Source organism: Siniperca chuatsi, linkage group LG1, assembly GCF_020085105.1.
Source record: "Siniperca chuatsi isolate FFG_IHB_CAS linkage group LG1, ASM2008510v1, whole genome shotgun sequence".
In the NCBI taxonomy this organism is placed as follows: domain Eukaryota; kingdom Metazoa; phylum Chordata; class Actinopteri; order Centrarchiformes; family Sinipercidae; genus Siniperca; species Siniperca chuatsi.
The window spans coordinates 22,151,850-22,167,972 of record NC_058042.1 but is presented as its reverse complement, the minus strand read 5'-3'; the positions used below and the strand labels follow the sequence as shown (position 1 = coordinate 22,167,972).

Here is a 16,123-nt window from a genome sequence, read left to right as displayed (position 1 = left end):
GAATTGGGTTAACTTCTCTTAGTTGAGTGCATTTTCACAGAATAATAGATGGAGTCTGTATGATTACCGCTATCACACACCATCTCTCATATTCTCTTCCTCTGTGTTTGGTTCTCCTTTCACTTTTCTACTTACAACTTGAACTCCATTGTCATTTGAAGAAAATGTTATACAGTTAAATTAGCAATATTCTGTGTTCTTCTCCCACTCACTCACTTAAATGCTCACTGTCTCTAGATCTTCTTCTTTCACATTATTTCTTACTTGTCCTCTACTTGTCTATCTATAGGGATTTTCCCATGTCCTTCACTGTCTCTGTCATTCACTCCTTCCTTTTACCTCTGTATTTGTAACTCATTTCCTATAGGTTACCATGTAATATTAATCACCATAGGATTTTTGGTTTCTCATTAATGTCCTTTGTGGATGTGCTGAAAGAAAATTTCTTGGAGGAGTGAACTAAAGGAACTAAAGGAATTTGATTGAAAATACAGTGAAGGAAAGAGAGAGACTATAATCACACAACGGAAGGTAGAGACTGTCTCAGAAAAAGATTCACTGTTACCTATAAGACAGAGAAAAAGTGAGGGAGTGAGCTAATCATGCACAATTAATCTATTATTCTTAGTGAAAATGCACTCAGCTAAGAGAAGTTAACGCAGTTCATTTGCTGCCAGTGCACTTATCTGAACCTAGCCCACTGCTCTACATTTCATTTCCTGCTAGATAGCATTACCAATGCAGTACTGCACACATGGACACACAGGTGGTCTCCCTCCCTCACTAACACACACACACACACACACACACACACACACACACACACACACACACACACAGTCGCCCTGTCTTATATGCACACCAACACATATTCACTGTTTCTCTCTGTGCCACACACACAAACATACACCCAGTTTCTCTATCGTGCTGTACACACAATCACAAGCCTAAAAGGTCTGTGTGTCCATCTCTACCTCTTTCTTTCTGTCACTCACTCACACACACTCACGCATATACACCTCTCGAGTGAGGGATGGTTAAAAGTGTTGATTTTTGATCTCTGAAAAGTTTGTCAGGCTGTGTCTCCACTCACTGTGTGAAACTAGTGCTGATACTAAACTAACTTTGAAAGAAGCGTGTATGATATGTGTTGCTGGTTTCATACCACAACTCAAACATGTATGTTTAAAGGTTACCATGTCTAATATCTTCAAGCTGTAAAATGTTTTGTTGTTCTTTAACTATTTTGAATCTGTACACTCACATGTGCCATCCTCAGAGCCAGACGGGATGTCCGCCCCAGAGGTCGTTCCAGTTAACAGCAGCACAGTACGTGTGCTCTGGTTCCCTCCTCTACGGCCCAATGGAGCAGTTACTGGTTACTACATCTATGTTAATGACCGTCTTCATGGCAGTGTAGACAACAGCTCAGGGTCCTACCTGCTGGGGGACCTGCTGCCTTTTACTGTCTACAACGTACAGGTACACACACAAAGAAAAGAAGACATTGCACACCCATGCACAGACATGCAAACATCTCCATATGTTCTTGTCCGCTGTGTTTGTTTGTTTGTGTATCTCAGGTGGAGGTGTGTACTGTGTATGCGTGTGTGCGGAGCAATGTTACTCAGACAACTACTGTGGAGGACCTGCCTGCCGACCTGGCCGCGCCGCATACAGAAGTGATCAGTCCCAGGTAATACAGAGATGTACTGCAAATATTTCTTCAGTTATTCTTTAATTTTCTGCATGTTCTTACTACCATTTTTTCTGAATGAAAATATTAACCATTTTTAGAGTGTTGCTATTGTTCCAGGTTCATGAAACTTTATAGCCTTTGGTTTGAGTGTAATAATCGTAAATGTTTATTGGCAGAGCAAAAAGTAGGTTTGGTTGTTTGACACAACAGAATCAATACAGCTGGCACTAACAGAGTAAACGGTGTAGCTATTTTTTTGTCTTGTGAAAGCAGCACAAGATGTGGGTTACTTACAACAGGTCTGCATAATTGTTTTATTGCACACACACAACTATATTTATTCCCACTGCTGTAAAACCTACAGCCCTTGAAGACACAGTGATTGTTGCATGTATTCATCTTCAATAATCTCTCAAGATGGAAATACTGAAGACAATATTTAGTAATATTTAATAATATTTAAACATTACCATGTTAATGTAATGTAATCAGATTACCTCAAAGTTGATTTTTAACAGCTTCCAAAATTAATAAAATATGGCTATAAACTGACATTCTATTTGCAGTCAGTAAAATTTAATGACATTTTAACATCTCTGCTTCCCACGTTTGACCTAAATCTATGTTGCAAATCTTACAGTTGAAGAGGAAGTGGTGATTTGTGGCTTATGTTCTGTCTAGGAGACTGGAAGTTGTAACTCGGTGTGTTACTACACAGGTCTTTCCCCTGCCAAAGATGTCAGAGATAAAAAAAAGAGGAAAATCAATAGTGAGAAGTGTATAAAGAAACACACACCCTGACACTGTAACTCAACTTTGTCAGGCATTAACCATGCATGAATGCATGGTTGGGAATGTGTGTTTGGGTATGACAAAGTTTTTCGTGTGCCTCCCAGTAGTGTGAAAGGAGTGTGAAGGAGAACATACCCCTCTCTCTCTCTCTCTCTCTCTCTCTCTCTCTCTCTCTCTCTCTCTCTCTCTCTCTCTCTCAATTCAATTCAATTCAATTCAATTGGGCTATATTGGCATGGGAAACAGATGTTAACATTGCCAAAGCATGTGTAAAATAAAAACATACATAAACAGAAGAATTGTGATATTAAAATATATACAGATAAGTAAGATGGGACAATAATAATAATAATGAATTGAAGACTTGCAGTTTAAAATATAAATACAAAAAGGGAAAACTAAACACTGCAACATTTGTTTTAAGAGAGAGAGTGTGTGTGTGTGTGTGTGTGTGTGTGGGTCATTCACTGTCCCTCAGGTTGTGGCATGTTGATATGTATTGGGCAGCAAGATCTGCCCTGTCTCTTTCTGCTAGGACTATTTTTAATTTTGAGAGGTCATTTAGCTCTTTGAAATCTGAGATTACAGAGTTGAACTTAAAAAGTTAAAGTAAACATTCCTTATTTCATTGAATGTTGGACATTGTTGGAAGTGCATCTCTGTCTTAACCTCACCTGTCGAACAGGGACCACATATTGTATTTTCTTTTCGTTGCCATGATTTTTTGAGTCTTCCTCTTTGGATTGCCAGATTGTGGTCACTGAGCCTGTACCTGGTTAGGATCTATCTCTGCTTTCTATCTCTGACAGTAGAGAGCTATTCTGCCAATTCATAATCTCTTTTTAGGGCCAAATAACATTCTGATCTACTTTGGCTTTTAGTTTCTTCTATAGTTTTTTTTTTTCTTTCAACTTCTTTTAAACTGTGCCACCCTAAAGGTGGGGTATGCGATTCTAATCTAATACACGTCTTTTTGTCAAATTCAGCGAATATCTCCTCACGGTCTGCTAGCTGTCCGTTCAGTGTGTGCGCTGAAAAAAACTCTGGTGTTTGTACACAGCCCTGGCTCTCTAAATGGGAAACAAACAAAGTGGCTCGGACTGAGCCACACAACACTATTCCAGCCATGATTTGTGTGTCAGGTAACGTTAAATGACTTGCCCACGGACATTCAGCTTATTTTCTAGTTTGCCAAGATATGCTGTTGTTGTGATGTTAGCTGATGTAGCAGGAGAGTTGTGAGTATCACTGTCTGGAGCTGGTGTGCTGGCTCTGGGAAACCGTCTCGTCCTCTCTGCATGTTGTCTTCACAGCAGCAACAGTAGCGACAGTTTGCTAACCCACAAGCTAGCTAACATTAGTTACATTACTTGCTGTGTCGCTGTTTGCTCCATATCATGGTATTTGTCATGGTATTGGATTTCTCCCGAATCGTATATCCCACCTTTAACAGAGCTCTTCTTCTTGACTCACACGTTAAACAGTCCAAATCACAACACTGCAGCCGCTGATTCTGTTGCCTCCATTTGGCTGATTTATTCTCACTTTAAACAAAAATAACAAAGCATTACTAAAGTCTAACATGAGGTCAAAGACTGTACCGATGCCCCGTTCTACACGTTTCCTACATGTTTGCTGAAGAAACGGAGACTCAGTCCCACCCCTTCCTTCTGTCACAGCTGATCATCATCTGATTAATCACAATAGATCTAAAAATAATTGCTCAGAATATTAATTTAACATCAATTCATAAGTCCAAAGTAAATATTTACATTACCTCAATAAATTTGCATATTGTGAGAATATAATTTGCAGTCAAGACAGTGTAGTCCCTCATTCATCCAGGAGTGTTCTATTGTAGAAAAGGTTTCAGTCGTAGTCATCTGGACACTGTTTTCAGAATCAAGACGTTTCGGCTCCCATCCGGAAGTCATTCTCAATTGTGAAAACATTGGACGGGAACTGGAAATTTAAGCTACTCTGAGTTACATAAGCCTGCCCTCAGGAAGGAATCTGCCTGAGACAGTGTCCAGATGACTACGACTGAAACCTTTTCTACAATTTGCAGTCAACATAAAACAATCTTCTTGCCTTGTTCTTTCTCTGTCAGGACGGTGAGGTTGGACTGGTCCCGTCCGGGCAGACCCAGTGGGATCATGCTGGGCTATGAGGTCTTAAGACGGACCCTGAGGTCATGTGCCGTTGGGTCAACAGAGGTCACATCCTCTGTGGGGGAAGAGTCTGGAGGTGCAGGTGGTGTAAGGTTCAGATGTTCCTACCTGCAGTGTCCTGCCAGTCATGGTGTGTGTGGGACATCCTGCTTCCATCCTGACATTCAGGTGATTATGTTCTGGTCATTTGGCACTTTTTTATGTGTTCTGTATGTAATAAATTACATACTGTTTTGAAAGGAAAATCATAACACAAATGATGATTATGGATGTATTGAGAATGATGCATTTTGGGAGGTAATAGTTCTCCTCTCTTCTGCTCTGCCCTGCTATTTTCAGTTTTTAATCTTTCTTCTGCTATAATCCTCTCTGCCCTGCCCTTTTCACCTGAATGCGAGAGCCTCTTTTAACTAGAACTCGTCATGAGTAATCATTAAAACCACAACCAAAATAACAGCAACAATGTGTAAAACAAGATAGAAGTCCAGCGTCTTTGCTTTGGCTGCTCATCTGAAGTGGAGAATAAATTGTTGCTGTGTACTCCCTCAGGATATTACTCACCAGACCTCAGATACACACCCACACAAAAGCACAAAAAGAACACAGATAAATATACACTCTCACATTTCCTCTTCTGAGCACACGCTATTTATGTGGAATGCACGGCCATCCTCTCAGTGATTAATTTCTCTAAACAGATTAACTTGTCATCTGCATTCACTTCCATCCTTGTGTCATTGAATGCCAGCCAAGTTGGCACAGTGAAACTGTCCCTCATACATTTACCCCCACAGCACCCAATGGCACAAACAGTAACAACATGTAAGTTCACGCGTACAAATACACACACGCACACACCTACTGAAGTATTGTAAGTGGACATGCTTAGATGGAGCACACGCAAACCCACACTCATTTACCCAGACAAAAAAACAACAAGAAAAAACCTATATCATTAACACGTACAATAACATCCATCCATACATTGTATGTACAGGTTTATAACACAAAAGAGACATGTACAGTACACAGGCTGTTTCCTTTGATGGTTAATAAAATTGTATTTTTCATTTTTCTTTTCAAGGTATATATGAAGAAACCTCTTAACAAATCTTTTTTGGGGAGTGTGGCCCTGCTTAGGAACATCCCCCTTAATAGTCAAATGGCCTCCTCTTTGGCAGATAGTCCCATACTTTCATACTTTCCCAATATGTGTGTGCACCTGTACATATATGTGTGTGTTTGTGTGTGCAATTGTATGCCACCCAGGTTTGCTGCAGTGGCCTACTGTCCACTAAGAAACCACATCATCATTGCTGTGAGGGCAGTTACCTGAGTTTGAGTAATTCCCCCAATCCAGTCTGCTGCAATGGCAAACTGCTCCCAGCTCTCCCTGACCACCAGTGCTGTGGAGGATACTATGTTCATGTTAAAACCAGTGAGTTTCAAATTACTTCACATGTTTACACTTAAATGGGATTTGTTCTTTTCTACTTGACTTGAGTCTACTCTTTTCCATGTTGTTCAAGTGTTTCTTTCATCTGTCCTTGTCTTTGTAGATGAAAACTGCTGTCCTGACCACTCGCAGGGCCGGGTCTCAGTGGGGCTGGGTGACAGCTGCTGTGGGGGGGTTCCTTACTCCATGAATGGCGGCCAGCTCTGCTGTAGTGGAAGCCTCTACGATGGCTATGGGGTCCAATGCTGTGGAGGCCAGATTGTAGATGATACACTGGTGTGCTGCGGTGATGCTGAGAGGGGGGAAGTGCATACATATGCCCCAGGTGAGTGAAGGAAACACACAGATACAAACATAAATCAACATCCACTGTTAGAATATTTTCATTTTTCGATAAGAGAGAGAAAAGATTCTGCGCTGAATTAAGTTTTTTGCCCAATAATGAAAGCACACTGGCTGAGGTTTGATGGGCTGCTGAACTTTCTGGATGGAAAACAGTTTTTGTCTAGAGAAAATCCTTTATTGTAAAATCAACAAAAAGGTCCTTAGTTCAGAAAACTAGTTACTCTGTCCCAAAAAGGATTTTGTCAGTTTCCTGACAAAATCTGGTGACATATTACTGTTTTTTTTTTGGGGGGGGGTAAAGCAAAAGAGGGTTGAGGTAGACACATGGTGCAGGAACGTGGGGTCGTTTCCCTTTCTTCCTCTCCCGCAGTGTCCCAAACACCCGGATACCATGGCACAGATGGAAGTGTGTGTGTGTGTGTGTGTGTGTGTGTGTGTGTGTGTGTGTGTGGGTGTATGTGTGTGTCATTAGACATCTTTGTCATGGCAGATGATGATGAAACACACTCGGGATGGCACCGTTGAGGGCACTGCCAAGCACACAGCAGGACAAATATACACTCATTCTCTCTCCTTCACACAAACATACACACACACACACACACACACGTTAACACATATAGACATATTACATGCACCCACACATACACACAAACACACACACACAGAGTCAACAGGGTGCCCTCGGCAGGGTTCGCTTAGTGTTGAGTGCCAGAGACAGACACGTGAACTCTATTCATCACACATAAACAATGGCCCCATATGGACAGGCCTATAGTACCCCATTAGCATCTGCAAACACAAAGACACACACAATATCTCTACCCACACAGAAATACATACATGCAGCCACAAAGTTCCTAGAAAGCAAGTCAGCAGAATACTTTTATTTCAAATATTTTTTGATTTCATGGCTGTTATTGTTGGTTACTCTCTCTTCTTATAAATCCCTATTTTCTCATCTGTTTCCTTTTCTTCTCCTCCACTAAATCCTCTTTTCTCTTCCAACTGAGCAGGCTATATGGTCATCCTTCAAATTGAGGTGGCTTTGTAAGGAGTGTATTTGCTCCCCATCTCATCTTCTTCTCCATCTCCTTTTATTTATTTCACATCTCCTCTTCTCCTTTGTCATCTTCTTTGTTACTTTTCCTCAACATGTTTCCCAGCTTCCTCTGGCCTCTTGCTCCTTCTCTCTTCTCCCAATCCTACTCTTCCCCCCTCCCTTTCTGTATGGGCCCCCTTCCCATCCACTCATCAGTCATTAGCGTTAGCTTCCCCATTGAGAACATATGGTATGATGGATCGTAGGGCTAGCGGCGCTAGCAAGGCTAAGGGCCATTTGCCGGGTGCACTGCGCTGTCGGGGAGCCCTGGGGCCGGCTATGCAACCTCGACCCCACACGTCTGTTTCAAGACATTCACGCTCACACACACAACGTGCACATAGCAACACCTATTATAGGATAGGCTACTTAACCTTGGCACCACTCACTCTCATTGCTGCCTCTCACTATGTCCAGGGTTTTGTATTTTTAATGATATAGTGAGAGACAGATTTGTGAAAGAAAGAAAAATAGAAAGAAAATATGAAAAGCAAAAGAAGATTACAGGTTACATGCAATTCTATGTAAAATAGTGTTTCAAATCTTCAAGTAAGTAAAAATTAATACAAAATATAACAAAAAGAAACTGAGAGAAAGAAATAGGGAGAAGACTACAAATAACATACAGTTTATTACAAACAACAGAATACATTTGAATAAAAATGTATATTGTCAAATAAAGAAACAAAGACAGAGAATTTAAAGAACAGAAAGAAAATTAAAATGATAAAGGAAAGTGTGAAAAACGGAAGAAAAAAGAAAAAAACAGGAGAGAACAGAGGAGTAGGGAAGAACTAGATGGAGCAGATTAAAGGAGGAGTGAAGGGTATCCCATTGTGCCCAGCTGATAGACTAGGTTAGGCTGATGTGATTATGGGGTCCCTGAAGTGCGATCTATCACACATTACCGTCCACACTGTCAACAACCATACACACACACTGCAGGGGAACAGCAATGCCAGGAGACAGCCGTCTGGCAACAGATACACACCGGCTTGTGTGCACATGTGCACATGTAGATATACACACACTCACTAGAAAACATGCGTGTGTATGTACACTCATACAAAAATATGCAACACACAATTGCATGAACACTCACACACACACACACACACACACACACACACACACACACACACACACACACACACAAGGCTGGACTATTTGAAACAGAAAGCCAGTATAAATCAGGTGAAATAGAATCAGGGTCAGAAACATTACCTCACCCAACGTGTCCCAAAGAAACACAAGAAACAAACACAAAGCTGAGCCAGTGGACAGTGTTCTTCCAAAAGTTTCTTTGGGTTTAACTTGATTCATAAACTTGAGCAAATAAGTTGTTGTTGATAGCGTTCCTGTCCACCTAACACCCACACATCTATGTACCTACTCACCCTGAACATGGCATGTTTTAAGTATATTTGTGATTATTTGATGGAGACTTTTTTTTTAACTTTTTTCACAGGTTGTCAGTGTCGCTCTGTAACGAGAGAGAGCACAGTTTTTCCTTATAGTGCAAATGTGTACCAGAATTGTATCTACTTTATCTACTTGGTCAACTGTTTAGCTGTAGAAACCTACTTATTTTAACCAGGCTTCTATTATTAGCTTTTTTATTTTATGTCTTTGATTTGAAGCTGCTATGAGTAGGATTTGTGATTTCTGATTTGGGCACCCCCAAGTGGTAGTATCAAAAAAGACACCGTGGCAGAAGACAGCCATGCATGCCGCTTCTCCACCAGAAATCTAGCTGTGTTTACTGGGTTTCTCTAATCCTTTACCTCAATTATAGAAACTGGTTTATTTTATATATGGTACTCAGTCGTCCGTCTCAAGCGCATCTGACAGAACTGATTTCGATTTTAGTCACAGCTATACCAGCCACGAAATGGCTTGCGCCTCACTCGTGCTTTAGACACAGAAGTGCCCTTTTTAGGCTTCGAGTCTATTTTCTTCCAATTTACGAGCTTAACTACATTCATTGTGTATAGGTTCCTGCCTACATGTGTCTTTATTCAAACTTACCTGGTCAGGTAACACTAATATACCAATCTTAAATGGCAGGCCTAGTTTTTTCAGAGTCTACTCTGGCTGGTTTTAGTCTTTGGGATATTACTGAGATAGTCTATAATCCTTTTCTCAGCATTCCCAGTTGTTATATAATAACACAAAGTCTCCATGCTAAATCCCTCCCTTCCAAATCTGCCAGTTTGTTTAAACAGCTTTCATTTCACTTTCAAGTAGATTAAATACTGTTTGTTTTTGGGCAAGAGTGCCTCAGTTTTCTTGCAGCATTTCCTCCTGTGTTGCAGGTTCTAGACCAACTTTTAAGCTCTTCATTTGCACCTCTTTTCTTCTCTCTCTGATTTTGTATGTAAGATGTTTAGCTAAGTCTTAGGTGAGATTAGATGGTGTTTAAAGGAACATGTGTGGTGTCTTTGGCCTCCCGTTGCTCCCTGACTCTCCCTAAGTCCCCTGCCTCACTGTGCGTGCTCCACTAATCATTTCCCCTTCACACTTTTGCTTTATAGTGTACAGTTCTTTAAATCTTCCATCTGCCCTTCAACCCCGCCTTTCCCATCTCTCACTGTGGGTGCTACCATAAATGCCCTCCCCACCTCACTTTTTCTTAAAGTAAGTGAATCTTAAAAATGTATGCGTTTCTTTAACTCCTTCCCTTACTCCCTCCCTCCGTCCCAGCCCAGCAGGCCCCATCCAAACATTCAAGGACAAATCTGAATATCCCTTTTCACCGTTTAAGTGTTAAAAGCCTGGCGGTGCCGGGGTGTTATCTTAACGCGCCTTGCCGTGCCATCATCAGAGCGCGTGATGAAAATGGCTGTGATGATGCTAAAAGAAAAAAAGAGGAGGGGGAGAAAAAGTAATAATCAAATATGTTTTTCAAGGGCACAGTGACCATTTGCTGGAGGGAAATTATCCCAGTAGTTAAGCTAGCTCACTCCGAGCCTGGCAGAGTTGTGAGAGTGAATGCGTTTGTGTGTGCAAGTGTGCAAGGTTTATTACTTCAACTTGGTGCATGCATGCTTCACTTTCTGTATGCAGCTGTCTGTTTCTGTGTATGTATCTGAATGTGTTTGCATTTTTACATGTTTCTTTATGCAGAGAGACACACATCCCTCACATGTCCTTTCATTGTTTCTGCCAAAAGATTCTCATCAGTTTCTGAGTGTGTATGTCTCTCTGTTTGTGTGTCTGTGTGTTTATCATTGCCAAAAGCCTCTCATCAATGATGGGTAGCAAATGGCCAACAGAAGTGCATTCCAAACAGCAGCGTCTGGCTGCTTTAGAAGATCGAGTACTCTCTGAACACAGGAAGACATTTCTCTCTCTGTTAATGTATTTATGATGATGGCTCTTCTATTAGGTTTACTTTAATGACTGGCAAGAATAAAACCAGAGGCTGTCAAGAGCACAGCAATGAGGACAGTCTGCTGTGTGTGTGTGTGTGTGTGTGTGTGCATGCGTGCGTGTGTGTGTGCATGCACTTTTTATTTTACATTTGTGTTATTATTGATGTTGTTACTGTTACATATTGTGGATTTATTAAAAATTAACATTAAAGGACATAACTTACAGGTACAGTGGCCAGTGGTTTTAGCTACCTGTTATTCAACTAACAGGGGCGTGTCATACCTCTGCTAAGGTTATATGACAAAAGTGCTCATTGTTTTATTTAAAATTGTTTCAGATACACTTCCAGCCTTTGTTTTGAACCAGTTCAATTGGCTGGTGAAGATGCATTCCCAGTACTATTATTAATTTCAAAAGATTGCAGTTTACTTACATGCACAATGACAATGTCAAAAAATGTAAATTTAAAATACAAAAAGAGTAGCTTTCCAAACTTAATTTATAGGGTGTTTGATGCAGGTGAAATTTAGGCTTTTTTGCACTGAAACAAAGTTATGCAAAGTTAACCAAACTATTGAAATCAGTATGTCTGTACTTTGTGGAATTGTTCCCCTCAGAATTCTGTCAATTTGTTGACAGCAATAAAGACTGAGTGTTCTGACGCCTATTTCTGTCTGGCTTGGAAGCATTTATACAGTATAGTCATAGAGGTGCTAAAGAACCTCTACTTGCTGGCCAGCACATGTTTTGAGCATCCTGGTGCTGCATGGGGCTTCTGCCACAACCGTAACTCACCAACTTCCATATCACATTGATGACAGTGATGGATAACCTGAAGGAGGCAGGCCATGGGTCATTGTGTTGTCAGCTACAATGTCTCTGGTAGGGTTGAGGGCAGAATTGGTGTAGGCAGAATGTGTAAGGATTGGATGCATGCTCATTTAATAATCTTAACATTTCTAATGGATAAAAATGTTAATGTGTCTGTAACTGACAAAAAGGGTTATCTCTATTATCATCTTTTTCATTTGTCCTAAACTAATGGTATAAATCTCTGTGGCTCAGATGGATATGCACTTGATAAACATACAAACAAAACATTAATTTTTGTACTCAAAGATTTTCAACTATGAAATACAATATGTTACGTTCTTTATTTTAGCAAATCTTTCTCATCTCACATCTTTTAAGAGTTTTTTATCTGTTTTATCACTTTGTCAAACTCTTTTAGTTGTTCATTTCTTGATCACTTCCTCCTCCTTCATCTGTCTCTCTCTCTGTCCCTCTCTCACAGACACTTTAAACACACACATGAACAGCTGCTTGCTGTGTCTCAGTTTTTAGTGAATCCCTGAAGAGTGGTGAAAATATACCTCAGCACACACATACACAAGCATACACACACACACATTCACACACACACTTAAACACTTAGACACACACATGCAAAGATGCACGTACACACAAATGCACACAATGTCACACATAAGCCCAGCTGGTAATGTTGTTGAGATATAAAAAAAAAATAAAAGACGTCAGAAAGACAAGGGGACAACCAGTCAGCTGGGAAAAGAGTAAGTGTGTATGTGTGTGTCTTTGATTATGTGTGTGTTTGCTGCCCCAACATCCACATGTGTGTGTTCACAGGGGAACACTGTGCGCTGTGTGAGAAAGTCAATCCACTGTGATTTCATCTCTCGACATGACATATAGTCTGGCCCCTCTGGAGCACAAAGTGCGCACATGCACACACACACACACACACACACACACACACACACACACACACACACAAATACACACACACCTTCCTGCAGTGTTTGTGTGTGTGTGTGTGTGTGTACTGGAGCCCAACCAATACTGGATTTTTAAGGCTGATACTATTTATATAGAGTTTGATGAGAGTTTATGTTTTTTTAACGGACGCAAAACAACAAACATGTTTGATAAGGATCCCTTTGATTGAGTTATTTAAGAGTTATGACCAAGATATTGAGCACGACTTCACTGGAAATTAAATTAGTATCAGAAACAACTATCAACAACTATAAAACAGAACAGAACTATTAAAAAAAGTTTTTGAATTATAATAAATATTAAAGAAGCTTTTACAGTGTGGACAAGCCTGTATCATGAACATAAAATATAACTTTGATTGTTAAATTAGCCTGTCACTGATGACTCTGTCATCTTAATGTTTGAATATATCCCTCTTTTTTGTTTTTGTCTAACAGATGCAAGCTACAGGAACCTTTCTCCAACCAACATTATTTATGTCAACAGATTAAACTCAAAAACATATTTTCAAAAATATCTTTGTCATCTCTTTTCTGCAATTTCTTGTAACTTATTGGCCAACATATATGCCGATACTGTGTGTTGTGTAACTTCACACTTCACAAGAGCTAGCTCAAAGTTCAGTTTACACAGATTAAAATTAACTAGTTAATGCTTTTGACGATTTTAGACAAACGTTGTTTGTTAATAAGTAAGTTAGTTTTTATGTGCTTGCTCCTTACTGTGTGTGAGTGTGTGTGTGTATGTGTTTGTGTATGTGTGTGTGTGTGTGTGTGTGTGCATGCACAGATGATCTGTCTAGGTCTGTGTCTATAAAAGCTGCTTCAGTGTGAGTGTGTGTATGCCGGTATGTGTGCACTTGCTCTGCACTTTGTGCCAAACCCCTTGTAATATATTCAGGTATTTAAAAGTGTTTGGTTTGTTTAAAGTTGTGGAGGGGTTTTGGTCTCCTAGAGAGCTCGGATAACCCTAATCCACAACACACATTTTTATCAGTAGTTCATTGGCAGGGCTAAATATTGACTTATCATTAAGTGGAATGACTGAAACCCTAATAATAATTCACGTTGTCTAAGCACCTTGTGTTGACGCAGCGCTCCCGACGCTATTAACGAATGTATGCAAATCCAACGTAAATCTGAAGATTAGGGCTGAAGCATTCTGCGATGCAAGAGAGAAAACAAGAGGTGTATGATAAAATGTTGTCAACACATACACGCACATGCATCCACATGCACAAACACACACAGCTTATAAAGAGAAAATAGGAGGTATGTGTTTCAAAACACAAATGTGCAAGCATGTCACGCACACCCATACACAGATAAGACTTACAAAGACAGGGATTGGGTTTCTGCTGAATGGGTGATAATACAATAGTGAAGTTTAGCTGCAGAACAGTAAACAGTAAACTGAGTGGATGCGGAGAGAGAGATAGAGAGAGAGCAATAGTGAAAGGAAAAGATGGTGGAAACAAGAGGAAGATGTAAAGATGATGAGGAGAAAAGAGGACATGGTCATAGTCAAGAGAAATGTAGGAAGGGTGAAGAGCATGATAGGAAAAGGGGTTAAAGTAAAGCATTGAAGACAGAGGAGAGGAGGAAGTAAGAGGAGGTAGAACATGGATAAAGGAAAAAAGGTAGCTAGAGAAGACAAAGACAGATGTAGAGATGGGGAGATATAGGTTGAAGAGGCAGGAGACAACTCCTGAACTTCAGGTCACAAGTGATAAAGTTGGTCAGAAAAAGCACAAGAGTGAATCAAGATCTATTTGAGAGTTTGAACAGAGCCATGTTGAACGATACATGGAAAGACAGTCGAACTGCTAGAGAGTAAAATGGAGGGGAGGCAAATGAGTAAAAATTGTGAATCGTAGATGGCCTGGTGTCTAGGTGGAAGGAAGGAGTAGAGGTGAGGATGCTGAGAGGACGAGGGATGAGTGGAGAAAAGCTATTTTGGAAAAGTGTTGAGCTGTTTATTTGCGCGTCATTGAAGCTGAAGTAAGGCGCTGGGGGAATTGGCCACCAAGCCCCCGCTCTACAACAGCTGCCGCTGCTAAGTGAGTTACTAGCCGTCAGACTGCCTTTATGTCACACACACATACACATGCATTTTCCTGTCACATGTTGCCTTTGATGGATGTGGTGAGGATATAATGCACTGCAACAGCACAGGAGAAAATATGTGCCATTCTCCACTTTTGGCCTTTAAGTGAAATGATTGCTTAAATTAACAGCATTTCATGTGCGCAAAGAGTAAACGTTGATTAGGTTGTTAAACAATAAGTTATTTATCACTCCACAACTAGCTGCAGCCCCATTAAAGGCCGAGGCCATGATACAAAGCAATGACTTAGTGTTTAATGTCTGCTGTCAAATAAAATGGGCAACACAGCTGGGGACAGATAGTGCCACAGATCAGCATGTCATCAACTGTTAGGATAAATTTGCTAAATACCTCATGAAAGTTAGATTATTTTAACTCTAAACTAAATAATCACAAAAGACAGAAGGGTTCTTATATTATTTTGGTCTGATTCAAAATGAGAAGCTTTTGGACGCTCTCATTAAAATACGATTTGTCCTTTCTCCATCAGCACAGTTATGATATGTGCCGTGCCATGCTCATTTGTATTTCCAGTGCATCCTCACAGCAGGGGTTACTTTGCTGACTCACTGTTATAGCAGAACAATATTATAGCCCTAATCCATTGCAAGGCCAAAGCTTTACAGTCCCTGCCCTCAACTAAGCTAAGATGTCAAAGTAACCAGATTGGTTCAACTTGAATTATTAGGAGGGCCACTGGAGAGAAGGCACCATGTTTACTCTCTATCTTCAGCTTTCATTAGTTTAGCTGTCTAAGAGCTGCTGCCACTTTTGTTTCACCCTCATTTCCATGAAATAACCTTTATCTGACACACGCACTCGTCAGTGTTTTCTCAACTTCTCATCTATGTATGTATCACTTTGTATGATTTAGGAAAACCAAGTTAACTTAGTGTCCTGTTAGTGGGTGGGGGTGGGGGCACCCCAGTTGCTTAGGGGTTAAGATGGCCACAATGAACCTCAAAGTCTTGGGTTGGAATCTAACCTTTGTTCCCTCACTACCTGTTATCATAGCGATAGCGACTCCCCCATTGGAGTCATTGGGGTCTATGTTTTCTGAAAAGTAAAAGTAGATATCAAACATTTGCATTCTACATTGAAAGGTAGTTTTTGTTGAAATTACAATTTTATTAAAAAATATTCACTAGAGTAGTAGAGTTATAAATATAACCTTTGTCATTTAACTAGAATGATATTCTATGCAAAAGCAGTTTTTAGCAGATTAAAGCTAACCAGAATAAAGTCAAACCTTATAGTTCTGTAGACCAAAACATTATTTT

At 40.3% G+C, this 16,123-nt stretch overlaps 1 protein-coding gene across 1 annotated transcript in view; it reads left to right on the top strand.

Moving 5' to 3' along the window:
- Positions 1–16,123, top strand: part of ush2a (Usher syndrome 2A (autosomal recessive, mild)) — a 222,921-nt gene that overhangs the window by 144,915 nt on the left and 61,883 nt on the right. The window contains 5 exon segments of the mRNA XM_044199324.1: positions 1,280–1,482; positions 1,584–1,696; positions 4,602–4,830; positions 5,932–6,100; positions 6,222–6,443. Of these exon segments, the coding sequence (XP_044055259.1) occupies positions 1,280–1,482; positions 1,584–1,696; positions 4,602–4,830; positions 5,932–6,100; positions 6,222–6,443 (936 nt within the window).